This window comes from Harpia harpyja, chromosome 11 (genome assembly GCF_026419915.1).
Source record: "Harpia harpyja isolate bHarHar1 chromosome 11, bHarHar1 primary haplotype, whole genome shotgun sequence".
In the NCBI taxonomy this organism is placed as follows: Eukaryota; Metazoa; Chordata; class Aves; order Accipitriformes; family Accipitridae; genus Harpia; species Harpia harpyja.
In genome coordinates, this window is record NC_068950.1 from 35,720,506 (window position 1) to 35,748,200 (window position 27,695).

At 49.0% G+C, this 27,695-nt stretch overlaps 2 protein-coding genes across 4 annotated transcripts; both read right to left on the bottom strand.

The window, feature by feature from the left end:
• Positions 1 to 138: 138 nt before the first annotated feature.
• Positions 139 to 16,809, bottom strand: LOC128148068 (vitamin D3 hydroxylase-associated protein-like). Of its 3 annotated transcripts, XM_052801472.1 has the most exons (16): positions 16,612 to 16,809; positions 14,351 to 14,566; positions 9,434 to 9,547; positions 8,944 to 9,087; positions 7,834 to 7,967; positions 7,245 to 7,451; positions 6,727 to 6,767; positions 6,374 to 6,498; positions 5,648 to 5,773; positions 4,759 to 4,856; positions 4,492 to 4,591; positions 3,575 to 3,618; positions 2,479 to 2,518; positions 1,897 to 2,005; positions 1,399 to 1,544; positions 139 to 748 (listed from the first exon to the last, which is right to left on the bottom strand). In XM_052801472.1, exons 3-16 carry the CDS (start codon positions 9,503 to 9,505, stop codon positions 623 to 625), a joined length of 1,512 nt encoding a protein of 503 aa, XP_052657432.1. In that variant the 5' UTR covers positions 9,506 to 9,547; positions 14,351 to 14,566; positions 16,612 to 16,809; the 3' UTR covers positions 139 to 622. The 3 variants fall into 3 exon arrangements, with proteins under 3 accessions (XP_052657432.1, XP_052657433.1, XP_052657434.1); XM_052801473.1 differs by lacking the exon at positions 16,612 to 16,809 and having other exon boundaries at positions 14,351 to 15,170; XM_052801474.1 differs by lacking the exons at positions 14,351 to 14,566; positions 16,612 to 16,809 and adding an exon at positions 10,928 to 11,276.
• LOC128147633 (vitamin D3 hydroxylase-associated protein-like) lies at positions 15,427 to 26,616 on the bottom strand. Its single transcript, XM_052800373.1, is given in 18 exon segments — positions 15,427 to 15,555; positions 15,865 to 16,007; positions 16,855 to 16,963; positions 20,387 to 20,426; positions 21,081 to 21,124; positions 21,693 to 21,796; positions 21,799 to 21,875; positions 22,214 to 22,405; positions 22,630 to 22,755; positions 23,941 to 24,160; positions 24,163 to 24,191; positions 24,517 to 24,599; positions 24,601 to 24,651; positions 24,839 to 24,880; positions 24,882 to 24,976; positions 25,309 to 25,406; positions 25,408 to 25,424; positions 26,407 to 26,616. Coding segments are annotated over 18 exon segments (1,809 nt in total).
• Positions 26,617 to 27,695: the final 1,079 nt, after the last annotated feature.

Genomic DNA, 27,695 nt, shown 5'->3' on the forward strand with positions numbered 1-27,695 from the left:
TTGAGAGGGAAGGTGTGAACGCTCCCATGCTGGGTGCCATTTAATGTCCAGTGGGAAGGCGTTTGTATGATTTTGAGCAGTAACTGTGCATTCATATAATCATAGCCATCAGTAAAGCATTATTGGAGTTCATGATAAGAGTTGCTTAACAGCTATATTTTTATTTTTGTGAGCAAAATACAGTGATGGGGAGGGTAGACATGGCTGTATTCCTTACAGGGCAGCCCATTGTTACATCCATATGAAGTTACTCCAGTGCCAGCAAGAAAATACTATTGAGCTTTTGTAATCCTTTTCTCTCAGCATCACCCTGCTGCTTCTGCAAGAGGGCAGCATAGATGAAAATGAGGGTGAACCCCCATCCATGTCCCTGCTTCCAGGAAGGTGCAGTTCATAGATTTAGCATCATTTGAACCCAGCTTAAGCCAATGCTGCCCTCTGCATGGCATCTTGGTTCCTTACAGGATCTGTGCTTATTGACAAGGAGGGGGGTCAGGAAATGGCTTTTCCTTCCTCCTTCCCTCCTCGCTGTAATCTCTGCACTGCCAGTTGCAAAAGAGAAGTCGTGCAGCACTGTCCGTTTCGCCTTGCCTCTGGCCCTGCGAGCGTGGGACTGTGGAGGCTATGCCGCTCTCTTCTCGCGGCCGAGGGTCTCCACCTCCTTCATGAACCGTAGGCACAGCTCCTCCCGCCACGGCAAGGCCACGCACTGCACGGCCACGGGCAGCCCCACGGCTCCTGCCACGGCCTGCAGCGTGGGCATAAGGGGTGAGGGGTTACCTGGGGGGCTCAGACCTCCAGCAGCTTTTGGAAACTTGGTTTAGGCACGTGGCTCGTCCCAGAGAGCGGGGAAGTTGGAGGCTGAGCCCTGCCATTCAAGCAGCGTTAGCACGCTGGGGCAGAGGGAAGGGTCTTGCTGTTCTCATGATAGAAATGGTTGCCAAATCTTGGGCAGCGTGTTTAAACACCCACTCCTCCAGCCCTCTCTGCTTGGAGCTGTCTTGCAGCCAGATCCCTTTTCTTTCAGCATCCTCATTCCTGATCCATGCTCCGCTGACAGCCTGGGCCTGGTGAAGGCATCACGGAGCAGGAGGAAAATAGAGTGCTGTGCTGTGGCTGTCACAAAAACCTACTCAAAGAAGCCTTGCTGCATGGCTCCTTTCTGATTTCAGCCTATAATCCAGCCTGGGGGTGCACCCCCAGTCCCCCCAAAGCTTAGTGACTTACGTTTTTTGGGGCTTGGGAGAAAAGGGATTTGCAAGGCATATATAAAGAAGAGGTGATTTTTTTGCACAGTGCCTGTATTGCTGGAGACATCTAGGAGCCCCTGATTTCAGTGAAACTATTACTTGAACATGTGTCAGCAGTCTCTGCTCCACCACGTTCCATGTTGCATACCTGTTTCAGCGCCTGGTCCCAGGGGTCATCACAGTATCCTTGGTAAAGCTTTAGCTCTTCCTCATCAGCTTCTGTCACTGTGCTGACGGGTACAACCCCAGCGGGGAAGTTCAAGACGTTGTACAGCATCGTGGAGGAGATGGCAGCTGAGAGAAGCACAAGAGAGAATGCAGGTAGTCACAGCCTCCAGTCTTCCTTCAGACTTGCACATTACATGTTCACTGAAGCCCCTGAGAACCAGCTGCTGCTGGGAGGAGAGATTGCACAGGGCTGGTTATCTGCAGGTCCAAGTTCTACTGCAAGAAACAACTGCCACCAGATCACTTCATCCATGTGTGTGTCTCAATCTGCTCAGGTAGCTTTATGGTAGTTATTTTTCCTTCCTAATGCCCATAAAATGCTTAGGTGGGTGGTGAAGCTCCACAGTAGTGGACGTTTCTGTCCAGTCTCAACCACTGTGGTCCTCTGCCCTCCCGGCAAGGTCCCAGACTCACTTACTGAGGAGTTTCCCGGCGTATCCCGTGGTGAAGGCAGGCCCCAGGACAGGGCACAGCACAACATCCAGCCGGAGTTCCCTCCACCGGGCGATGAACTCGGTGCGGTACGCCTTGGGGAGGAGAGGGGAGATGACATGGAGGCCATATCCATGCCTGGAGCATCTCGGCTTCTCCAGGGTATGCACCAGGCTCTGGCATGGCCAAGGAGGCAGCAGCAGGCAGCCGTGCTCGAGGGAAGAGGCAGGGGAGTGTGTGTCTGCCTCCACAGCACGTGGCCAGGAATTGGAAAGGTCCCTCTTTAGCCATCCCCACACCCAGGACAGCCTTCGTTGTGCTGGGACCGTCGAATGTGGGCATTTGGGCATGAGCACTGTGGGCAACTGGTGAAGTCCTGGCTGGGTTGAGCCAAAAGCCCACCTACCCCATTTCTATGTCTCTTTTGTGCCTTTCCCTCCATCTTATCTCCTCCCTAGCACGCCTTGTACAACCCCTTTCCTAACTGATGACCCTCCGACCTGGCACTTGCCATAGAGCCTCGACTTGTAGCATGATGCCAGAGAGAAAAGAAGTCCTCAAAACATACCTCTATTTGATGGTGATGATTCCACATTTCCTTCACTGACCTGCAAGTGGAAATCATAGCAACATTTTTAAGCTTTAAGAGGAGGAGGAATTGCTTAAATAATTCTCCAGGTTGATAAGTCCTGGTGATTTTAGCAATTTCTTAAAACAATACATCTTTCACAATTTGGCCAAAGGTTCCTTTGGTATTTGGCCAAGCAATTAAGCAACAAATGTCTGGAAGTGGTAGAGAAAAGATTTCTCTTGTGAGCCTGGATTTAGTACTCATCTCCACTGTCCTGGTTTCAGCTGGGATAGAGTTAATTGTCTTCCTGATAGCTGGTATAGTGCTGTGGTTTTGAGTTAGGTATGAGAAGAATGTTGGTAACACACTGATGTTTTCAGTTGTTGCTAAGTAATGTTTAGTCTAAAGTCAAGGATTTTTCAGCTTCTGATGCCCAGCCAGCAAGAAGGCTGGTGGGACACAAGAAGTTGGGAGGGGACACAGCCAGGGCAGCTGACCCAAACTGGCCAAAGGGGTATTCCATACCATGTGACGTCATGCCCAGTATATAAACTGGGGGAGTGGGGGTGGGGGGATCACCGCTCGGGGACTAATTGGGTGTTGGTCGGTGGGTGGTGAGCAATTGCATTGTGCATCACTTGTATATTCCAATCTTTTTATTATTACTATTGTCATTTTATTAGTGTTATCATTATTAGTTTCTTCTTTTCTGTTCTATTAAACCGTTCTTATCTCAGCCCACGAGTTTTACTTTTTTTTTCCTATTCTCTCCTCCATCCCACTGGGTGGGGGGGTGGAAGTGAGTGAGCAGCTGCGTGGTGCTTAGTTGCTGGCTGGGGTTAAACCACAACACCACCACAGGCTTCCTGTATGACCTTATCCATCCAATTCCCTCAATCCTTTCAGGATAACACCAGGGGCAGTGCAACACTGAGGAGATGTGTTCCTAAAGGCTGAAGCCATGTCCAGGATGGAGGGACAGCCCCTGCAGAGAGCAGGTCAGAACCTGCTGTGAATCCAGTCCCCCCCCCACCATGGACACTTAGAGGACCATTCATTTACATGGACGTCCCTGGGGACGATGCCATCTTACCTCATTCCGCCTAAGGCGCTCAGATAGTCAGCCAGGCGGGGAAACTGGAAAGGCAAGAGGTTCTCGTTAGGGACATCACACGGGGGTGCAGTAGTTTGTGCCATCCCGGGAAACCCCCGGTCCTATCCTGCCTCCATCCCTGGGGGTGCTGCAGTGAGGGTGAAAGATAATGATTAAAAATGCTCCTCATGGTTCTGAATTTACTTTGCTTTCAACTTCTGGTTGTTGGTACCCAATGTGTTTCTTACAGCCCAATATTTCGTGCTCACAGAGGAATGCACTGACTTGAACCAAGTCACCTTTCATCATTTTTGATAAATCAAACGTTTTTTAGCTTGGCATCTCACAGAAATAAGACCTCTACAAGCACTTTGATCGCCTCTCACTCACTGCTGCCTTTTTGATCCTGTCAGCTGAGAACAACCCAACCAGAGAGAGAGGCAGAGAAAATGGAGGATGGAGGAAAGAAGCCCTACAGAAGGATGCTCAGCTGGTGAAAGAGCTACAGTGAGGGCCAGCCCTTAGTAATCACCAGCAGTCCCCATGAAGTTGTGACCTTGGGGAGGCCTCCAACATGGCGATAGAGCTTCAACCTTGAGTCCTTCTGCTGCAGTAATCCCAATGCATGAATTGGTAAGCAAGTGGGCACTGCTAGGTCTACCATTTGAAGAAACTCTTGCAGTGGGCTCTGCATTAATCTTTTAGAGCTCTTGGCTGGTCCTTCTCTCATTTGCCTTTGCACTGGCTAAATCCCAGCAGGGATGTAGAAAAGACTTTCCAAAGTGGTAGCATGTGCCTTGGCCTGAAATCCCAGTGTTTCTGGTTAAAGGTGTCCCTCAGTACCATAACGCTTTCAAGCATCTCAAGGCCTTGCTGAGCCTGAGGCCCCTGCTTTGAGCCCAAGGCCAGGGACTCACCAGAGGTTTAAGAATCAGAGCCAGCAGCTTCTTCCCCAGCCTTGGGATCTTGCAGGAATTCACCTGTGATTTCAAGCTTGGATCTACAATACCTCCTGTGCTGAGAGATAACAAGAGGAGGGGATCATGCCAGAGAAGCTGTTTGCCCTTTCTCAGAAACCTGAGTGTCTCTTGTTTGGAGATGGGCTCGTTTTGCCCGTGCGTTGTGCTCCCGGGCGAGGGGATGGAGGTGTTTTACACCGCTGCTGCCAGCAGGCTCCTACTTACAACACGTCCAACCAAGCACGGCCTCCGTCAGCAAAAAACGTCTTCAAAAACAGTTCAGTCATGACATAGTGGATCCGTGGTGGAGAAAAGGGCACCAGCTGCGCCAGAACACAAGATTATGTGGCAGCCTGGGGATGTGAATTATTTCCAAGGCTTGACTGTGGATACACTTCAAAGGCAGAGCAGCACCTCCCTGGGCTCCACACGCCAACAGAGGTCCCGGTTCAACACTTTACCAGCCCAGGCATCTCCCCATGGGATCATTCCTCCCTGATGGCTGTTTGGCTCAGCTCTGAGATCTCTCCAGAGCTGTTGCCTCCTCCAGAATCAACGCCTGCTCAGACACGGACTCGCTTTGCTATGAAGAGCACCACTAGCATGTTTCCACAAGGAGAGAAAGGTGTTTCCCATCCCACGTCCCACAGTCCTTTTCTCTCAGTGGTCCAGGAAGGACAGTAGTCTCCATGGACATAGGGGAGAAAGGAGAAAAACACCTCTCAGAGCCCTGCTGGGGAACAACACACCTAGAAAACGCTGGGGCAGCCTTCCAGAGTCAAATGCAGCACTCCATGGATGCTGCTGTCTGGTGCGGACCACAGCCACCAGATCAGAGATGGATTCGTTACACCCCTGGCCCCTTGAAGGTACAAACTTGCTAATTGCTAGTGCTGTTCCCCCATGAGATGCACTGCTACCTCAGGAAGGCGTGTGTCTGCATTGTGTACGTGGCTGTAGTAACTGAATAGTAACTGAATCCCGTATCTCTGGTAGGTCATTTATCCCCCAGCGGGGCTTGGGGGCTATGTCTGGTTTCTGAAGGGTGATTTCAGCAGTGAGGAGCAAAGCTGGGGACACTTTGGGGAGAAGAACGCGGGGTGGTTGTGCTCACCTGGTGCCCAGCTGCCTGCAGAGCCTCCCGCGTTTCCCGCACCGCCCGCCGCATGCAGGGGGGCAGTGGGAAGTAGCCGTCTGTGTCGTAGTACCCGACCCGCAGGCGAGCGGAGCTGGAGTACACCTGGAGCAAAGAGCCACCAGTTAAGCATTTCCAACCCTGCTGGGAGTAGGACCGCCCCATGCTGAAGCCCACTGCAGTGGGGGACAAAAGGTCCAGATGTTAGGGAGTAAGTAGTTTTCTGGTTTGCTGCTTATAGTTTCCATAGGTTACCCTTTCCAAAAGTCTGCTCTGGCCTTTTTCTCCAGCCTCCCCTTCATCCCTCCCTTCAAGACCTGTAGACTCAAGCATTGCTACAAAGGATGGAAGTGGAAAAATCTGAAGTTTGTCTGCTGCTGAGGGAAAGGAAATGCCCTCAGTCAAGAGATTTGCTGCAGGAGTTTCTGATCCTGTCTCATCTTTTGCTTTTTGCTCCTAGTGTTGCCTTCCTCCCCACCCTTTGCTGGGGTCTCTCAATCTGATAAGCTATACGCCAGCTGAGAAGGCAGAAAGGATAACTACTTATTAACCTATTTTTTTCTAGTAATTATGAATTGTGCCCTTAAAGAGAGCTAGCAAGTTATGGAAACCAGTACTGTAAAGATACCTGGACCCTTAAAGAATGCATACGTTGAGCATGCAGCACCCTCAAAAGAACCAGGGCTTGCTGAATTAAGGACTCACCTCCTCATTGAAGGGGATGGGGGGCACGGTGGGGTCCAGCTGGAACATCTCCTGACAGAGCAGCGCCTTCATGCACAGGGCCAGGCTGTCCACATCTCTCGCCATCGGCCCCAGCACCCAAGGAACTGGAGTGGGACAAGAGCAAACATCCACGTTAAGCAAATGGGTGCACCAAAACACTGGTCCACCCCTCTGCATGGCCACTTTGGCTGCAAGGGATGATCAGGCAATGAGGTGGAATGTTTCGGATGTACTCCAGGCAGATCTTGGTTGTCTCAGGCTTTCCTCAGGCCTAGAGGAGGACATAGGATTCTTCACAGCATACAGAGAAAAGCAATTAAAAATTCGTGTACCTGCCAGGATCCCACTGACTGAGCCACTCACTCCAGACAGACTGTGAGAAAAGAAAAAAAGTATATTGTCATTTCAGTAATGGTGAGATATTCCCAATACATTTGAATAGCATAGTGTCTTCACATAGGGTCTTCAGTTCAGGAGCCAAACCAGAAGAAAATTATTAAAAGTATTTGATTTGAGTCATGTGAAACAGAAAATTTTGGTCAAAATGAAAAAAAAACCTAAACCCCCCCAAATCTTAATTTTTGTTTAACCAAAAATGTTCCATTTTGGCATTATTTAACCACTTTAGACCCTTTTTCCTTTTAACTCCGGGCCAGATTTACAATGAAAACATGGCCATTTCCCCACAAAACCTAACAATGCTGCTTCTTGGGAGAGGTTTTGAGCAAAGCAAGCCAGCCTTTCAGAAACTTTTCCCCCCCAAGCACTCACTGCGTACCTCGCCCCTTCTGCTGAGTTTGACAATTAGCAGGCTTCTTGCAGGGTGGGAAGGGCAGACCCCAGCACCTACCTGAGCCTTTCGGCCGTGGGTTTGAGCCCGCAGAGCCCGCAGAAGCTGGATGGCAGGCGGATGCTGCCACCCACGTCCGAGCCGATGCCCAGGATGGAGCCTCCCCCTGCGATCAGAGCTCCCTCCCCTCCCGAGGAGCCCCCAGGGCTCTTCTGGTGGTTGAGAGGGTTCAAGGTCTGGCCAAAGATGGGATTGCTGCAGTCGTAGCTGGGGAAAAGAAAACCAGCAAGCGGGCTGTCAGGAACAGCCTAATGCTGTTGGCTCTCCCTTGCAGTGAGCTTATGTGGCATAGCCAACCCCATACTTTCATCCCCTAAATCCCTTGGGACATGGCTCATTCCCATGAGCTTTCACTCTCCCTCCCATACATAAGTGCACTTGATTTATCTTTTGTCATGGTAGGTTTTTTTCCTCTTAATCTGGTCTGAAAGCTATTCTCAGTTGAACTGAGATTGTTGGCAGCTGATGGAAGAGGGACTCGTCCAGGCAACATCTCAGGAGGCAGGAAAGAGCCTGTCCCGGGACCTACAGGCTGGGTTTTAGCTTCAGGAGCACAACCAGAGGGAAGATTTCTAATGATGTATATTACTTGAAGAGGGATTGCGGCACGTTGGTCATTGCAAATGGGATGGCCCCTTGACTCTTCAAAACCTTGACTAGGACGCTGTCCTCCTGCACCGGAGTGTCCAGGCATTGCACAAGCCCACAGGTTGACAGGTGACCCTGCAGAGAGGAGAAGTGACAACGGACATGGTCAGCGCAGTTCCTCAGTAGTTTTGGAAGGATGATCTGGTGTCCCCTTTGGGGGGGGGGAAAGGGGGGGTGGGGGCAGGGGGCTACTAACCCAATCCCTTGCAAGCCTTTGCATGAAGGGCCAAAGACTCCCTCTCCTTCCACCTTTGGCAGAGGGTTGCCAAGCACTTACATGGTTAAGGCTTCTCCTGAAGCTTTCCTTGCTCTTTCCCATGCTATTTCTCTCCCCTGACCCAGATGCAACTCCATAGGTACACTAGCTCAGGATCAAACCCAGTGTCCTGTTGTCCAAGTGAAGCCACCAGTGGATGTTCAGGAAGGGAATATACATCCCAAGCAAATACAGTGTGATCCTTTTTCAGTTAGCCTTGGTGTTTGGGGCTTGCTTTGGGCTTAGAGCCCTCTTAACTGTGTTGGTAAGTCAACATGGAGGAGACTGCCTAACAAATTCAGCTCAGGATTGTGTGGTCAATCCTCATTAGTGCTTGTCTGTGAGGGGGTCCCTGGTGTGTCTCATGCACAGGCTCCTTCCTAAGGGGCTCAGTGGCCAGGCTACAGCACAACACGGATTCGAGGTTAATGGTTCCTGCTACTAATGACTTTCTAGAAGCTGAGCCATGTTCTTACCCCTGATACTGCACACCTCTGAGTAGAAGCCTGAGTTATGGCCCAAACAACCATGTAGCCCAGCCTGTGCTGTCTCACATATCAGAGAAGAAATCATTTGGGTGTATAACTATTCACGCCTTGTTTTTTTGCTGATGGAGGCTTCTAACTGCCAGGGTTGCAGCTCCAACGAGATGTGGGGCCACAGCCTCAGACCCAGCCAGGCTTCCCATGGTGTAAGCAGGGAGGGATCAGGCCCCTTCCCCATTCTCTGTGTCCCACCACTTCACCACCCAGCCCAGCTCACGATGCGACACTTCACGGGCACAAAGGGAAGCACCTTGTGGCTGATGTGATCCTTGATGCTGACGGGGATGCCATAGAGCAGCCCTTTCTCCTTCTGCCGTTGTATTTCCTGGAGCTGCTCCTCACACTCTGGGATAAAATGTCGCAAGCAGTTTGTCTGCTGGGTCACTTCCAGGGCCTTTGCCGAACACACGGAGGAATAGGTATTAGTTAAGAACAGCATCACTACACAGCTGCATTTGGTAGCTACCTGGATCTTCAAAGCAAGGGCTAGTGGCTTGGCATGAATGGTAACTCCCTCCCCAGAGCATCCCAGCTCAAGCCATCTCAAAGGACTGTCCAGTGATGGGTCTGACCCAGGAGACAGTCACATCCTTGCCTTTTCATATCTTTCTCTTGATATCTGCTATATTAAAGACTTGTTGTAATCACCAGCTCCAACAAGTCTTCTCAGCCACCAGCCCACACACCACGGCATGGAGAACACAAATGATTTGCCCATCACACTGCAGACAGGCACTCACCTTCTCTAAGTAGGTGTAGAGGACAGTCCTGGGGGACAGAGACCCTTCCCGCAGTCTCTCAGTGAGTTCCATCAGGGACAGGGACAGGATGGCATCTGTCTGGACACTGGGGACCTGCAAGGGAAAGATGAAGTGGATGCCAGGACAGCAGCTTCAGTTACCCTTTGGCTCAGAGGGTATTTAAGTTTTGCCAACATTATCAACAGAGCTTGCTGAAAAGGTGGACCCTGCATGTGGGTGTTCAGACATTGAGCTGCTGAATGTTTCATCCTGAGTTTGGATGTCACAAACATGATGCAAACACAAGAGCCCAGCTATATCTGAAGGTGTAGAAGAGCTTCATGCATGCAGTGCAGCAGAGGGCAAGGCAATGCCTCACATCAGAGCCTTCCTCCTGGCACTGTGGGACTTACCCACTGACCAAGAGTTAATCTCAGCTGAGCAAACACCAGCCTGGGCAGAAGGTACCAAAGTCCTTGCACACAAGTCTGAGGCTGGCCCTTTACCTCTCAGAATGGGTACAGGCAGTGTGGGTCAGCCCGGTCTGAAGACAAACATCTAATAGCTCAAGCCCAGCAAACTGCAAAGAAGTCAGTAGGGACTCACAGGTGGGTAAGGTCTACTCAGGTGAAGACGACTGGCATTTTTCAGTACCACCAGCTTTTTTTAAGGTTTTATATCATATTTATAGATACATATACATATATTTAAGAAAAAAGGTTGTAAAAATATGTACCACTTGTACCTGGTATGCTTTATCTCCAGGTACGTTACCTGTGTAAACATGAGCTGGTTTCACCAGTACCTACTCAGAAGCAAATGGAGTAGGAAGGAAAGGTGGTTAGAAATCAGTGTTGCAGGAGGAATTCAGGGCCACATCCATGCTGGTTGGGTGCCTGCCTCATTCATCCCCATGTTGTGTCCTGGTTGCTCCCGGGGGACACTGAATGCCCTGTGCTTCATTAGTGTTAAGTTAGTTAGGCCAAGCATCTTCTGGGCAGCCTGCTGGGCCGGGAGGTCTCACTTGCTGGGAATCCTAGTGAAAGCTCTTTTGAAGACTCTCCAAGAGCCATCCAAAAGCCAGGTTTTAGAGACCAAGATATAGGGGTAGGGACAGATGTGTAGAGTTAGGAAGAGGAAGAAGCTTTCTTGCTTCTACCCATAGAGGCAAGAGACATTTCTAGATCCTGAAAGAACTGGGTTTTGGATCAATTAAGGTCCAGTGCTTCATCACCTGTGTTGTCCAAAACCTCTTCCCAGTGAGAAATTCACATCTTCCTGGCTGTAGACTCCCACTGCACCTCATCCAGCTTGAGGAGAGCAGTGATCTCCCTTCCTCCCAAGGCAGCCTTTCCTCTTGTTGAGGGCTGCTGGCACATCTCCCCTGGACTCCTCGTTATAAAAGCTATGGAGGCATGAGCTGGAAGGAGGAGCTGAAGAACAACATCAGCAGACACCCCAGTGGGACTCAGACCCCCCAGAAGGACGGGTTACCTGCTCCCTGAACTGCTGGACAGCCTTTGCCATTTTCTTCACACCCTCATCCCGGGTCCTCCGAGCCTCTTCCATTTTCTTCTGGATCTGCCTTTTGCCCAGCCATTTCCAGACCACCACGGCTGCTGCCGAGCTGCAGAGCAGGGCAAGGGCAGCAGAAGGATCTACCTCCCACTCTGGAAGGAGCTGTCTCAGCTGTTGCTGGATCATAATGTGGCCTTCTGGTCTCCAGGGATGGAGTGAGAAAGAAAAGCAAGGCAGGAGCAGGAGACCTTCCCTGCCTCCCCAGACCTGTCCCTCCTCCCAGCACCACTGCCTCGGGTCAGCAAATAGTTTGTAAGTCCAAAGCTGACCACTGCAAAGCTGCCTTCAGTGGAGCGTGCAGTGGAGAATGATTGACCGTGAAATGGAAAAGGTGACGTTTGGCCAGTGAACCTTGGGGTGTCGAGTTTATAGGGGCTTTCTGGACTGCGGGAAGTTCTCCGCTGCGGAGGAAGGGCTGTGGGATCAGCTGAACAAAAGAAGCAAGGAAATAGCTGCTCTCCTATTTCCTGTGTAGCCTGAGAAGGCAACGGGAGAAGGGGAAAAAACAGCTTGAAATCACAAGACTTCCCTGCACGGGGATGGGAAATGGCATGATGAGAAGATGCATAGCTGTGGGGTACCCACTCGCTCACCAAATCCCTTAGCCTAAGCCGCTCCCATGGTGGCCAGAGGCTGTTTCAGGAGGCCTGTGGGATACGGCTCAGCCCTGCCGTGACGCCTGCGTGCGCCAGAAGGAGAGGCTGTTCCACCCCATGACTGAGCACGCTGGTATTGCCTTAGGAGTGGAAAATCCCACAGGGTTGCAGGCCAGAAGCAAAGTATTTCCAACAAACATTGGGACAGCTAGTATCTGAGGTCTTTCCAGCACAGATGCCTCTCACTACAAGCACGCAAGAACCACGCACTGAGCTGAGGGCAACAACCCAGCCAACATCAGCCCCAAAAGAAACACCATGGTCTGCCTGTGATGTTCTCTGCTCGTTTTGGATGGGGGGATCCTCCTATGCGTCCCACCTTGACAAAGGTTTCGGGGCAGCTAGATTGTACATTACAAAACTTTGCAAGGTTGCACTTGGTGGCCAGAGGCCCAGAACCTGATCCTGCTGCAATGGAGTGTGGAACTGGATATGGAAAGGAAGCTGAAGAGCCTGCTCCCATCAGGGCTAGGTAGTCCTCTAATGTGTGATTTTCATCCATTGTCACGTCCATTCTTAGCGGTTATTAGAGCTCACTGTTGTTTTTTGTAACAATTTGTGTCACTAGGGAACGTTCTTCTCCTTGTTCTTAACTAGGGAAATTTATGAAGGACTCCGAAAATTGGTTTTGGCATCCTCTAAGAAACAGTCTGGAGCTGGCAGCAATTAGCTGCATGGTAACAAATGTTCCCTTTCAGTGCACCCTTGCTTAGAGGATGCCTCCCCAGCTAAGGCGCTGCTGGCTTTACGAGAGCAGCGGCATGGGGACATGCCTGCAGCCCATCCAGCTCCCGCTCCTGCCCCATGGTGCTGGCTGCAGCAGGTGCCTCTGGAAGGTGCGTGTGACCAGGGTCAGCACGCAGCAATACCCAGCCGTCTCCCAGCCTCCAGGAATCCGTGCAGTCGCTTCCCGAGGCAGAGGTGTGCTCTTTGCTAACGTGACAGCAACATAACCTCTATGATGGGCTGAGCGGACGTGGGAGGTTTTTTCCCTGTGCTGGGAAGTGTCAGGACATTGGCTTCCCACATCCACTTGTGCAGAGACATGTGCTCCGATCCTGCCCTTTAGACACTTAGCAAATGTTTAACGGAGCCGGAGCCAGCTGTGTCCGGACTGACTTGGCGTTTCAAAGGGCAGATTTATCAGCAGGTGTGGCTGCTTCTCCAGATGGCCGGATGCTGCTGAGGAAACCTCTTTCCCTGTCAATGGGTGAGCATCTCCACCTCCTTCATGAACCAGAGGCACGGCTACTCCTGCCACGGCAAGGCCACACGCTGCACGGCTATGGGCAGCCCCACGGCTCCCTGCAGCAGGGACACAGGCAGTGGGTGTGACTGGAGGGAGTGAGGGTTGAATCCACCCTCAGGACTGGGATGGTTTCAAAATCCAAGCTTGTTTTGCACCCTCCAAGTAGATCTGCTGAGGTACTCCAAGAGCCATAGGAAATTAAAGAGTCCCTGCCAGGAAGAGGAGCAGCTACACAGAGGCAGACGGGTTGGGTCACAGTGGGGGGCTTTGTGTGCCCCACGTCTAAGCAAAGGGGAGCAAGGGATGCTTGGGGGAAAAATCTGCCAAGAAAGAGACCACTGTCCCCATGGGGAAACTGAGGCAGGGAAGCAAATGGTGTCCCAAGTCAAATCTCAAGTCCATAGCAGAGGAGACAGACCTGCCTGACTCACAGATCAGCGTTCACTCCTCCACATTGCACTGGTGCGCGCTAAACAACCAAGGCCAAGCGCAACGTTTTTACAATGTTTTTCTCACCTGAATCTATCCAGGTCCAAGGTCAAACTCACCTCCTTCGCTTTGCACCATCACAGAAAAAAGGCAGACCAACTCAAGACAGTCCACTCCTGTCCCCAGCAAGAGCTGCACTGTCTTTGCTTGCAAAAGCAAACCTGCACTGACTTACTGTCATCACACTCCATGCAACACCGTCAGCTCTCGAGCAGGCTGGGTTTTGACAGAAATTTTCTATAACTAAACTGTCTACACTCTAAATTGGTAATAATTACTTTTAAGTCAGCTTCGACTCCATTTGGATTAAAATGACAAAGAATAAATCCTGACAGTTGTATCTCATCTTCATGTTTTTGGAACCAAACACTCGGATGCGCTTTTTCAAAACAATTTACAAAATTAGGTATGTTAACTACGCTGCTCTAAAAGAATTTTAAGGACATTTCACAAAACGCTGAAATCACAGTGAAATGGGCTGGTCCCCTCTGGAGAAGTTGTTCCAGTTGGCTCAGAAGGCTGAATAAATATTTTCTGGGAGCTCTCCAGTTTCTGACTCATTTCAGCCTGGAATATCTATTGGAAGCATGAGACTTTCCTCAATTCCAGTCCAACTCCACCAACACTCACAGAACATAACAACTGGTAAGAAACTTGCCACTACTTAACCTGCACCTTTCCAACAACCAAGAACATCAGTTGAGAGGTGAGTGTCTGTTTCTATCAACCATTTTTTTTGCGGTTCTCAGCCAGGACCCTGTTGGCTCTCCCTCAATAAACTGCAATAGGATGGGGAGAGAAGCCTCCCATACCAGTCCTCACACCTCTGACAGCGGGGGCTGCTTCCTCTCCTGACCATCCCTACATCTTTCCCACTTTTGTGGGTATTGCACTATTTTCCTTGGGCATTTTCATAGCCAAGTGGGTTGTATGGATCCTACTTACAACTTCTCCAGCAAAGTAGAGCCACCATCAGCAAAGACGCTGCAGAGAGCTGTTCCGGGAGCATTCCTACTTCTTCCGTCATGCCTGGTGCCTTGCACAGGTCTGTCCTCACCGAGTGACAGCAGAGACTTCAGCGCCTTGTTGGTGAAAGACTGGGATGTTCCCAGCTGCTCCATGGCTGAGCACAAAGCTTACAGCAGGAAGTTGGTCTTTTCACTGGTGTCATCATGGGCAAGCAGTGGGGAAGCCAGGTGATTTGAGTGCAAAGTAGGAGAACAGTAACAGAAAAAAAAAAAAAAGAAAAAAAAAGAGCAGGTGAGACCATGCTTGGAAAGATGAGGACTTGTGCAGCTAACAGCTGTTTCAGAGTGAAAGATGTACCAACCCTAATTTTTTGTGTTTCAAGGGTGAGCCTTGCTCTGTATGTCAAGGTGTTTCATTTCACCTATTTTTTTAAACATTTGCTTATAGCTAGTTCAACTACCTTCTCCCTTGAAAGTTGTTTTAAATGAATGACTGGGATCCTGGGGATGTTCGTGTCTCTAATGCCCTCTGCCACTTTCTGTTACACCAGAGAGCTCTGTTTGCTTTGGGTACTGTAGGAGGCCAACTGACCTGTCCTAACAACTCATGTTCTGCTGATATCAGTTCTTCTAGGAGTTTTATTTGCACCTGATGTTGTGACTACACAAAGTCTAACCTGCAAACTAAAGAAAAAACCCTGCAAAATAAAGTAAAACCAAGTAAAAAAGCTGGATTGTCCGATGACTCAATCTCTCAACCTTGCTCGGTTACTTATCTGGCTGCAGAACGAAATAACTATAGTTATTGGACTCCTTTGGTCCAGCATTAACTCTTGTTCCTTTCTCTTTTTTTTGACTCAGTTTAACAAAGAAGGACAATTTGGACAGAGATGAGATTTTTGCTGACTGTTTTTAAACAGCATTAATTGCCAGTTTATTGAAACCGTGGTTCACAGTCTGTAGGTCGCTATCTACTTTGCTTTGTGCATCAGGTAGAAGGTGGCTGGAGTAAAGGAATTTAAAGTCATCATAGTGAAGGCAGGTTCCCAGAAATCACACATTTCTCTTCATGCTGTGGGCAAGTGTCTCCACCTCCTTCATGAAGCTAAGGCACAGGTCCTCCTGCCGTGGCAGAGCCACACATTGGATGGCCACCTGCAGCCCCACAGCTCCTTCCACAGCCTGCACAAATTAAGCATGGTGCTGAGTCAGAGCACCAGAGCACCTGGGGAGGCACAAGAGAGAACGCTGTCTTTTGACATTATAGGAAAAGAAGACAAAGGAAGACGTGCAAGGGGACAGTTGTCAAGCTGATATACACCAGCCTAGCTGCACCACAGGCAGGGTAGTAACAAGGTGTATGCAAACTGCATTACTAAACAAGCTCCCACTCTCATCAGGAGATGTAGACAAGCCTTGGGACAATGTGCCAGAGGTGTCACTCTGCCAGTCATAACCTTCTGCTAAGAGTTAAGCTCTTTCCCTGCTGACGTCTTTCAGCCTCTTATCCCACGGGTCTCTGTAGTGCCCTTGGTAATGCTTCAGTTCTTCCTCAGCTCTTGTGGCTGTGCTGACTGGCACCACACCAGCAGGGAAGTTTATGACATTGTATAAATTGGTATAGGAGGTTGCAGCTGGAAAAGATCACACAAAGCATGCAAAATGGCAAAATTTAGTGTGCTGGGCCAGCAATGACTTTTGGATGACAACTTGGGTTGCAGGAATTGTAGACTGGAGCTGCGGGACCTAAAGAGACCATGGAGAGGTTTGAGGGCCACATGGCTGCTGAGACCAGAGACACATGCCTTCACCTGTCAGTTGGGTGGAGGTTAGATCTGCTGTGGGAGAGACAGATACGGGTATTTGATCTGATTCAGAGTCTGCATCTGTTTCCCATACCCCAGGGAAAAATCCCAGCTATCTTTTCAAGATATTCCAGATGTCCAGTTCTGTAACACCATCTTGGGGATTTTGGATCCCAAAGGGCCATTGCTAGAGAGATAGAGGACCCTGACTGTTTGCTGGAAGGTATAAAAAATTGCCTTTTTCTGCAAGTCACAGGCAACGAGCCTTTCTGCCATTTGCAAAGTCTTGGGAAATGTAAGATGGCCACATTCAGAAGAGCCTGGCCTTGTACTAAGGTCTACCTCCCCTCTCACAACTATCCTCACAGCCACTCTCTGCTGCAAGAGTAGTTCTTGGGCTTTCTACATGACAGACAATGCAGGGGAAACTCACCCATGAATGACTGGGACAGATGTGCCACTAATTGCTGCCCCATAATAATCCAAACACCTACAGATGAGGTGGGAGCATGAGAAGACCCACCCAGAGGAGACCTCTCCTTTGCTTTCTTCCCCAGAGGGAAGACCAAGCACCACACATGGTTTGGGGAATGTCCAAGAGACCAAAATATCTTGCTCCAGCTCTGCCCACAAACACCACCATGGATGCATCCAGAGACACCTCAATGGAAATTACCAGATAGCTTCCCAGCGTAGCCATGGTTAAAGACTGGCCCCAGCGCAGGACAAAGAATCACATCCAGCCTTAGCTTCCTCCATTTGGCAATGAATTTAGTGCAGTAAACCTAGAAGGGAAGAGAGGAGATGACAAACAATGTCTGTTGGACAGCAGTGGCAGATGAATGCCTACAGCATGGGAAAAGGAGGAAAAAACCTTCCTGGATACAACTGAGAAATCAAATAAAATCTGAGCTGTGCTTTGAAAGAGCCAATGGATTTTGTTCTTCCACCCTTAGGTTTCTTGTCAGAATACCATGTGCTGCCCAGACCTAGACATTAATGCTACGTAGGCATTTCAGAGTTGATTTCTTCAAGTATTAACCCAGTCCTGCTTATGAACAGCTTTGCCTTTGAATTTTTTTGAATGGAGATCAGTAATAGTTTGAAGAGTTATGACTAGCTGACTAAAATGTCAAATTTATTAAAAGCTTTGGTTATTTTGGTAGAAGAATCTAGAAGACGTGAGTTCAAAATATTTCCATGAAACCTTCTTTCATTCTGCATCAGGCTACAGGTAATAAAAAGCAGCAGCAAGAGACAGCTAGGTGAGCCCGAGGTCTTCCCCCCACAATACAGGAGGCACAGCTTCAGGGTTGTACTGTAGATCCAAGAGAGTTCTAGATTTGTAGTCTGGTTTACCACAGCTTTGCTGAACATCAGACAACGAATGAATCCATCCTCAAAGAGCGGGTCCACTTTGTCTTAGTAAATAGACATGGGTGGACCACAGTATGGCTGCTTCTGCCCCTGGTTACAGGGGCACATTTGTCCCATGGTCCAGCCCCTGTTCCACACAACTCTCTCACTCCCAAGTTTTCTGTACAAATCCAAGTTTTCTTCCACATGTCTCACAAAAGCCACAGCCACGAGGCTATTTTTTAGTCTGACCTCAATTTCCATCTGCAGTCTGAGATCCTTCCTGCTGAAAGTTCAACAAATGAAATGGGTTTCCAGGAAATACAGTCAGTGTAGCTAACCTGATTGTTTTTCTGAGAAAAAAGCTGGTCGCTAGCCAAAAGTTTTGAATCAGCTCTTGTTTGCAGTAGATGAAAAAATGTTAATATGGTTTTACTGAAGAAAAACAATTCAAAATATCTCTGAGGCCAACAAACCTTTTTAAGAGTTTTCTTTTTGGTTGGGTTTTTTTGCGGAGGGGGGTGAAGGAATCTGTTTTCACCTAAAAAAAACCCCCAAACCCATTTCCTTCCAAACACTCCCATCAGCCCAGTGAGCAGGCAGGTTTGTAGGAGTTTTTCCTCTGCCCTATAATCTGTCAGACCTGCTGCAAGTGAGCATGCACGTCTGTTGTGAACGAGTGGTTTGGGCTGCTTAAAGAATCACTGTAAAGGGTATTAGCAAAAGTGATTTAATAGGAGTTTATAAAAGTGCAACTTCACAAAGTTCAATGGCAAGGTTCACTCTATTACTTAATACATGGATGAAGCGTACAAAGGAAAATCAAGTTAAAATCAAACTAGAATGATTTATACAGAGCACAAAGACGCACAAGGGTAAGGGACACCCTCCAGTTGAGTCATGCAGTTCAGAGAAGACCCCCTTGCTTTCTAAACTCCTGATGGAGCTTAGGGGCAGCTAGGTCCAATCTTCATCTCAGTCTTGGGCAACTGTTTAAGTGTAACGGAAGGAATACAAAGAATAAGGAAGACCTTCCCGTTGAGTCATGAGGTTCAGAGAAGACCCCCTTGCTTTCTAAACTCCTGATGGAGCTTAGGTGTGGCTGGATCCACTCCTAGTCCCAGACTTAGTCAACGGTTTATGTTTTAAGGGAGTATATGTGTGTAGGAGCAGTCTAAGGTTCATTCACAGTTTAAGGCAAATCACAAGATTTAGCAACACTTAATCATTGACTAATTTAACATTTACAAAGTGATTCAATAGAATTTACTACAATCACAACAGTGACTTAATTATAGATTCTAAATGGCAATATTTGTACTATACTTGTTATCGGATATCTAGGTCAATTCACACACGCATGCATGCAGACACAAAGACATAGATATATGTATAAACAGAGGTATACCTGTTAAAAATTCCCCTTGAGTTCAGTGAAATATTCACATCAAATGTCTTGGCATTTCTCAGTGGGCGAAGGGTTGAGCCTCAAGGAGTGAAGGGTATCAGCCCAGGTCCCGTTGTCAGCTTTTGGCGGCAGTCCTCCGATTTTTTCACAAGCTGGAGAGTTCACGAGCTCTGAGAGGCGTCCCATTCAGAGGGTGATGCTCGTTGCAGCCCGCTGCGGTCCAGGGGAGCTCAAAGGGCCTCACTTAGGACCGCTGTTTATAGGTTTGCAAGATGATTGGCTTTGGTCAGTGTATTTCCATTCTGGCCATAACTCTTGTCAGGTAATTCCGGCACCCTCCAAGGTGGGCCATGATCCAGGCAGCAGGATTTTCAGGTATGGTTAGGGAGTCCCTAATCATCCTAACTCACCGTACCGTAGCCAGGATAAGAAAGTACCAGATTGTCCCAACTCACTGCACAAGAACACAACGTTGGCAGGTCCTGACATCGCAAAGTGGCTGGGGGGTGCTGCACCACCACAACGCCCATCGAGTGACTGGCACTGGTGGAAGCTGCGTGGTGCAGGCAAGGGGCATGTTTCTTCTCGGGAAGGGTTGCGAGGGTGACCCAGGGAACACAGATCCTGCCTGGTGGGAGGACACCGAAACAGCTCAGCTTCTTCAGCCTTGCAAAACACCAGCTGAAAGGGGATACAATTGCTCTCTATAAATAGATCAAGGGCAAGGGAGGCAGTGGAAAACACCAGAGGGGAGAGGTGCTATTTAAGCTCAAGGACAGGAATAAAACGAGGATAAACTGGAAGTGAATAAACAGCACAGGAAATATGAAGGTTTCCAACCATCAGAGCAGGGAGGAGAGGAGCTGGCCAATAAAAACAAATGCAAGCATGAAATTCAACTGGTTTTAAAGAGGAATCTGATCAGTTTGTGGGCAGCAGTGGACTCAGTTGTCCAGGAGAATGCTTCCTGTCCTATGCTCCTGATCCCAAATGAGTTCATTTGAAATCCACCTAAGCCAAACGGTTACAACCACAATTTTTGACTCCTAAGGCCTCTGCTTGATAGTTCAAGCATGGTCTTAGCTCATAACAATAGCATCTAGTGTCTGAAATGAAGGATTTGCACCAAGAGACAGAAAGAAGAAAAAATGAAGCCTCATTTTCAGTGGCTGTTCTTATGCTATTTCTGCTTAGAAAATGCAAAGGATAATATTTCTTCCCTATCCTCCAGTAAGTAGACACCTCCACATGAACATGTATTGCCTTGAGTTCTTAGCACTTCTCGCAAAGCTTGACTTTCAAAGAAAAGCCTAGCTGCTTTATTTCCACATGATCCATTTCCAACTCCGAATACATCACAGAGCTCAAAGCAATTGCTTAGAAACATTAGGGATCTCTCACTATATTTAGTAAGGGAAAAAAAAAAAAAAAAAAATCACATTACCGCCACTGCTCCATGCTGATCCCAGAGGTTTTTGGCAGACCTGGAAAGGTGGCAGAATTAATCAGCTTTGGGACTGTGGCAACAGAAAACAATTAACAAAATGCACAGACAGCCCATTGTTGTGGAAACAGCATAACCCTTCTGGGAGCAAGTCATAATATCACCCAGCTGAGTCCATTGGGTTCACACGTGCTTACAGGTACGTCAAAAGAACTTATGTTGAAAGCATGGCACCATGTCTAGGTGCCAGAGCACCTAGACAAAGATCATGGCAGGCTTCTAAATTCACTTGCTCCCAGTTTGGTGTGTCTCTGTCTCTCTTGGAGGGGCAGGTACTTCACACCACACCGTACCCGCATATGGAGACCTGTCCATTAACTTGGCACGTGATGCTCTGGGTACCAGAATCCACCTGATGGGTGAAGTAGCCCATATCTCTCTGTTCTGATCTCCATGGAGACATCCTAGCCCTGCCACGATGAGGATCCTTGAGCTCTTAAAATAATCTCTGGCTGCATAGCCCTGGTGGTGCTAAACCCAGGTGGTGCTGAGGCAGCACATACTCATCTGGCACAGCCTCTGCTGCATAGCCCCGTGACAGGGGTTTGCACAGTGACCTGGCACCTACCTGCATGAACCGGTGGACACATCTGTGTGCCTCCCCTTTCTCTAGAGCTACTTCAGTGCATCTGACCCCACTCCACAGAGCGCGCTGAGATCCCAAGCGATTCGTAGGTACTTTCAGAGGGAAGAGAAAAATTTAGGATTAGTCAAGAACAATGCATGCAGCTGAAATAGCTGGCTACCATGTGATTGATTGCATTTTGGGCACACTTCTTGTCCTAGCAGAGGTGCGTCTGAAGAACAGGTATGGTTTCCAGTGAAGTAGTTTTATTCCCACATTAATTTATATATTTAATCACAACAACCCATGCCAGTAAGGCTCTAGACCACACTGCTAGCCCTGGAGAGCATCTTCTGGATGCGGGGATGCTGTTTAGACCCTTGCCGCTCTCTTGGAGCTCATTGCTGGATGAGCTGTATGGCTCATGGGTTCCTGAGAATGGATCATATTTCAACCTCCCCATGCAAAACTCCCACAAAAGGCTGTCAGAACCACTTGATAAGTTCAGCCTGGGTTTAGGGACTAAGTGTATTTAAGTGTATTTCACTATTAAGCCCATCAGGCACTTAACATGAAGCAGCAAAGCACTCCCAGTGGGGAGCAGCCTACCTCCCTGCACACAGAAACTTCCCCACCTTGCAGATTTCCTATAACACAGAAGAGACATGTCTACACATTTACTAGGGGTTTCAAAATAATAGCCAAGATCCTTTTCACTGGAGCAGGAAGCCTGTAAGTATTGAACTGGGATTTCAGGTTAGGATCCATGATGTCTCCTTTAAAATCCCTCTGGTGAACAGCTCATCTGCCATATAGTCAATCTTGGGTGGTGCAACGGGGACAAGCTGCAAGAAAACCATCCCTGTTCAAGAGGCAACAAAGATGAATGATTCACAGAGCCCTTTGTGAACCTCTCTGCCTCACTAGTGAGGTGAGTGGGAAGTGGTAGGAAGCTTAGGCCCTCCTTGCTGCTGTAGGACAGCAAGACCCCATTGCTAACTTGGTATGGTCTTTCTGACACCACCTTCTGCCATGTGAACATGTCCCAGCTTTGAGATAGCAGGTGTGATAGCACTTGTACAGACCACGTGCCTGGGATGCCTGGCTACAGGCAGAGTTCAGGGGCTGTTCCTCTAGGGTAAGCGACTGGTCTGTATTGTCTGGGTGTCAGGGACAACTGGAGGTTCCTCAGATCCTAGGACCTGAGGCAGAAAGACACGATCAGATGGTAGAAGCAGAGAGCTAATGGCAAAGGGCAGTGATTTCTTAGGTCAGTGACTGTTAAATCAGGCTCTGTAATTAAAGGTGTGAGGGGTGAATTCTTCCGATCAGGAGAAATCAGCTCCTTGAGGGACTGGGCCAGGCTGGAGCCAACAAGATTGTTCTGGATGTCGCTGGGAAGGGAAGGGGTCAGCATCCAGCAGCTCTCATCAAGGCAAGAGGGGCCTGACAACCCTGCTGCGCGGCGGCTTCTGGTGGTTGCTCAAGCTGGCTGCCCTCTGTTCAGAACGACACTTTCTTCCCTGGGTCCTTCACTATCTTGAGACATGAAACCAGATAAGAATCCCCCATGATCTTGCTGGGCAAATGGAGACATGGGATTGCCTTTGAGCTTCACCTCCTCATCAAAGGACGGGGTGGGCAGGGCATGGTGGGGTCCAGCCAGAACATCTCCTCGCAGAGCAGCGCATGCAGAAGGCCAGGCTGTCCATGTCTCTCGCCATCAGCTCCAGCATCCCTGTCCCTGCAAGCACAAAGGTCCTATCACTGCAGGCAGATGGGCTGGTGCTGTCTCATAGTTACTGGTAGGGACCCAGCATGGAAAAGTTTCAGTCAGGCCAGGGAAGAGGAATGGGGAACTAGTGTAACGTGCAAGCAGTGAGCAAGGAGGTCCAGGGGGGACAATCCGTAAGTCTCAGAGCAGAGGTGACCTAATGAGGCTGAGCTTCTGGGCCAGGCTTCTTCAGGCACAAGGCCTGCTCAAGAGGAGCGAGGACTGCAGCCCTCCTGCCAACAGCAATACCGCTTGGCAGCAGCTGAAGCCAGCACAGTCTCCTGGAAACATCTCCAGTGAAACACCCCAGGCCTTCGGGATGCGCATCTCACATTTCTCACTGCTACACATTGCATTGCCTGAACAGGTATTGCTTCAGTTCTGCTCAGATTCAGCTAACACTTACCACTGTCCAGAACAGAATAAATGGTGCAAAAATGTAATAGCGCAAGGCAGGCCCTGGTCTAATAGATCACTGGTTTTGACTGGCCATTAGACACATAATTGAGCAAGCACATTTGCTGGCATTTCAGCAGCAGGAGGAGATGTGAGAAGCAAAGGTTTGACAGTAATAACATGTCATCTGGATGGATTTACCCGATTTAATTCCTATGGTAGGAGAAACCACACCCAGTTTGCTAGGAACATAATGGGAGAAGCAGATTAGCAGCAGCTCTCGCTGTAAGGCAGGTCACCATGCTGAGTTGCAGCCTTCCCATTTGCCCCCAGTCAACATCTAGGAGGGCAAAAAGCCCTGCAAAGATTTGACCCTTTCTAGGCTAGGAAGATTCCATGGTCTGTAAGCTGCTAGGGGCTAGAGACAGTTTTTATCATCTCCTTTCCCTGGCGCATCTAATTCCTTATCCGTGAGCAGACCACCTCTGATAAACAGAAAACTCTTACAAGCAAAGCAAGGGCTGGAAAACATCTGAAGAGGAGATGATCCTGTAGTATTTGCTTTCAGCTTCCTGGCCAGGGCTGTTAAAAATTGAACAAGTCTTTGCTGTATTAAGAGATGGAGGGCATCACATGTCATTAATAGAGCCCTTAGCCCTAGCTGACACAAGGAAATGGGCAGGTTAGGGTGCTAACTTAAGCCTGGAGGAAACCATGGACGTTATTGCGAAGTTTGATGCACTGTGGGGGACACTTTACAGCCACCACGGTGAGTGGAAGAAGAGGACAGATGTTGGGATGTACCTGATCCTGTTGCCTGTGGGTTTGAGCCCACGCAGCCTGCAGAAGCTGGATGGCAGGCAGATGCTGCCAACTACATCCAACCCGATGCCCAGGATGGAGCCTTTCCCTGCGATCAGAGCTCCCTCCCCTCCCAAGAAGCCCCCGGGGCTCTTCTGGTGGTTGAGAGGGTTCAGCATCTGCCGAAGATGAGGTTGCTGCAGTCATAGCTGGGGAGAAGATCAGCAGGTGAGCAAGGTACTTCTGTCTGCAAACCATAAATACAGGGCACAGAGCATCCGTGAAGGGATGAGTGTGGAATTAATCCCAGCAGGTAGAATCAGCATGAAGTAGATTTGTTGGGACAGCTGAATTTAAGAAGAAAGAGGCATCAAATATAAAAGAAATAATTTCAGATTGAAATGAGGAGGCAATTAACTCAATGTGCATGGTTAGCTTGGACAAAGGTGGGAGCTTGTGCATGCGGGCCCACCCTCTCTCAGATAGCAAGAGTCACATGTCATAGCATTTTCATGAAGATGAACACGCGATTACTTTATCATCATCTGTGGGATGTTGCTTTTAATGAAGGGGATTGCCCCCTGGATTTTTGGAACCTGGATGGTGACACTGTCTTTATTCCTTCACTTGGCCGAGAAACTTCACCATCACTCCAGAGGAGATGTGGCCCTTGGGGATGGGAAGCAAAGCTCTTTAGGTACCAGGAAAGATGCTGTTTGGAGCAGGTTTGATGGTCCCACAATATTTGGCCCAGAACATCCTTGTCTGAGAGAACTCTTAGCCAGTCCTGATGAGGATGGGACATCCTGGCCTCTTCCCAGCCTCAGGCCAAGAGACAGGGGAATTAGGGATGTACCTTGCAGTTAATGTGATCCTTGATGCTAATAGGAATGCCGTAAGAGCAGCCCCTTCTTCTTCAGTTTCTGGAGCTGATCATCACAGCCATGAATGAAGTCTATCACGCAGTTCACCTCCCGAGTCACCTCCAAAGCGTCTCCAGAACAGAGAAGACAGATAAACGATGAGAAGGAAGGAAAGAGTATTTAAATTGAGTTTTCAAGCTGAAAATTCAATCTCCTCAAACCTCCAGCATTCATTATTCAGACCTTACCTATAAACTTCTTTAGATGTTTCTTGCTGGGATAGTTTTCTGCCCTGGATCTCTGTCCTACATATTTGCCCATAAACCACCGTTCGGACATCACAGTATTGACAAATTGTAATCCCCAGCGTTGCCGGTTCTTTCAGCAAATGACCTGTTCTTATATTTGAAAGTCCCCACTGCAGAAGAGCCCTGCAGCATCTATCCCACGCTGGAAGTATCACTCACTTTGCCTGTGTAGGAGTAGAGGACACTTTCTGGGGACAGGGACCCCTCATTCAGCTTCTCCACCAGCTCCACCATCAGCAGTGAGAAGATGTGCAGTCTGAGTGCCTGCATTCTGCAAAGGGTAGGAAATTGGGTACAGAGGGAAGAAAAAGACAGAAAAGGCTGGTGTTGAGGCTGCAAATACCCAGTTTTAACATCTGCCCAGGAATGACCTAGAATGGAGAATTTTAGGAGCCATTCCCTGTGGAAATGCAGGCCTCCCACATAGCACTGCGTGTACTGGAATGGGGAATTTGCTGAGTCTTAGTTCATAAAAACAGATCCAAAACAGGCAGAAAACTGCTTCTTGACTGGGGAGTTGCATGAACCTGTAAGAGAAGTTTGACCTGTCTCTGTCTACTCTCCTGCGGGCCTTCACCCCCCTTCTAACTCATAAGCATTGTGTTGAATAGCAGTTCAACCAGCTAAAGTTTTACAGAATTTATCATTAACATGGGGGAAAAAAATGTGTAGGCTGCTTGCAACCTCCTCCCCCAAAAAAGAATAGCAGTAGGTATTTATTATGGGTTTAAGACAAATCCCAAATCCAAGGACCTGACCTCCTAAAATCCAGGTGCTGCTTTACCTGGGCACGGGTAGGAAGAAATGGCTTTTGGTCATCGATGTGCAGATGTTGGTGGGACATGAGGGCCTCCCCATACTTTGAGGATGATGGGGCAGGGAGGTCCCTATGTAGGGGCAGAGGTAAGGAGGATGGGAGAGGAAAGGCTTCACAGTAGGGACAGATGAGGAGAAAAGGGCATAGGGAGGTCTGGGGTGGTGATCCAATTCAGTAGGTCCCTGACTCCGATCCATCTTTCATCCTCAGGATTCCCTCAACAGGTCTGTATTAAGAAATACTTCCTTTACACTGTCTTTATAGGAGTCTTTTTTGTGATAATGGAGGGTGGTGACCCTCAAAAAAATTGGTGATGATCCAAAACATGCACACACCCTAACCACCATTCAAAGAGGGATTGATCAGCACTCCCCCATTTCTTTGGTTACCCAAAATACAATCCCTTCTTCCCACACTCACTTTCCCCCCAAATTACCTCTTGCTTAAACCTGTGAGCTGCCTTCTCCATTTGCTCCAGGGACACATCCCGTTTCCTCCTCGCCTCCTCCATCTTCTGCTGGATCTGCCTATGTCCCAGCCATTTCAGTAGTACAACGGCTGCAGCTGAACTGCAGAGCAGAGCTGAGAGGGTGCAAGGGCCTCCCAGTGATGGATCTATGACCTGCCACAGTCACTCTTGGGTCATGATTTCTCTCTCAGTCCCTCCTGGTTTGGTCCAGGTACGGACACCTGGGTCTCCCACCTTCTCCTAAGGAGGGCTGATGACTGCAAACTATGCGATTGCCTGCTGTGCAAGATCAGCTCTGAAGCAGAGTCACATTAATAAACTCCCAAGAATGGACTTTTTAGACCATGGACTTTGCAAGGGTCTGCCTGCTGGAGAAGCGTTGTGGGTTGGGCTGCAAAACGGTGCGCTCGGCTCACACTGGGTTTGGGGGGGTGTCCCCCAAGGCTGTGTCTCCCCAAGCCACTGGCTGCTGCTGTACCTGGCTACGTACAGGGGCCAGAGCTGATTAACAAAGCTGAAAGTCTGCAAAACCCAGATCGGGCTATCCCTACTATACCCATGTCTAATAATTAATTAGCACTTAAGCCTATTAACTAGAGGTGCTCAGCCATCATCTCTGTTCCTCAGGCAGCAGCACGTGCAGCCCTTTGAGCCTGGGACAACGTTGCTGTTTGTTCTGGGGAACCTGGTGCGGGGGGTGAAATTGCACCTATTGGAGAAGAGGGAGCTCAGGAGAACCAAGAGTATGAAGGTGCAAGAAGGACACAGTGACTCTGGAAAGGCGGTGTGGAAGGAGCTATCTGAAGATGCCCTCAAGAAGCACGACTGCTCTGTGTCATTTTCAAGCCAAGCCCTTTTGAAAAGTATTTTGGCAACCCAGATCAGGGGGTGAGCACTTCTGGGAAATCCTCTCTGATGGACCCAGTATCCTATCTGCTCTCCACTTTCTAAGCCATCTTCCAGCCAGCACAAGGCGAAGGAGCTGAACTATGCAGCCTTGCCAGCCCCAGGAGCTGCCCCTTGCCAAGGGTGCTCCCCACCCATGAGACTGTCCCCAAGAGTACAGAAAGGAAGGGCTGCAAAATCAAACTTCTCTCAAGTGTCAAGGGTCTGCAAACCTACAGGGAAGGAACAGGAGATGTCTCTGAAAATTCATTGCCAAGCTGTAAGGCAGCATTGCCATATCTGGAGAGATGCTGGCTCTGCTCCAAGAAGTAGGGTAGCAGAGCTCGTAAGGAGGCTGCAACCAGGGTAAT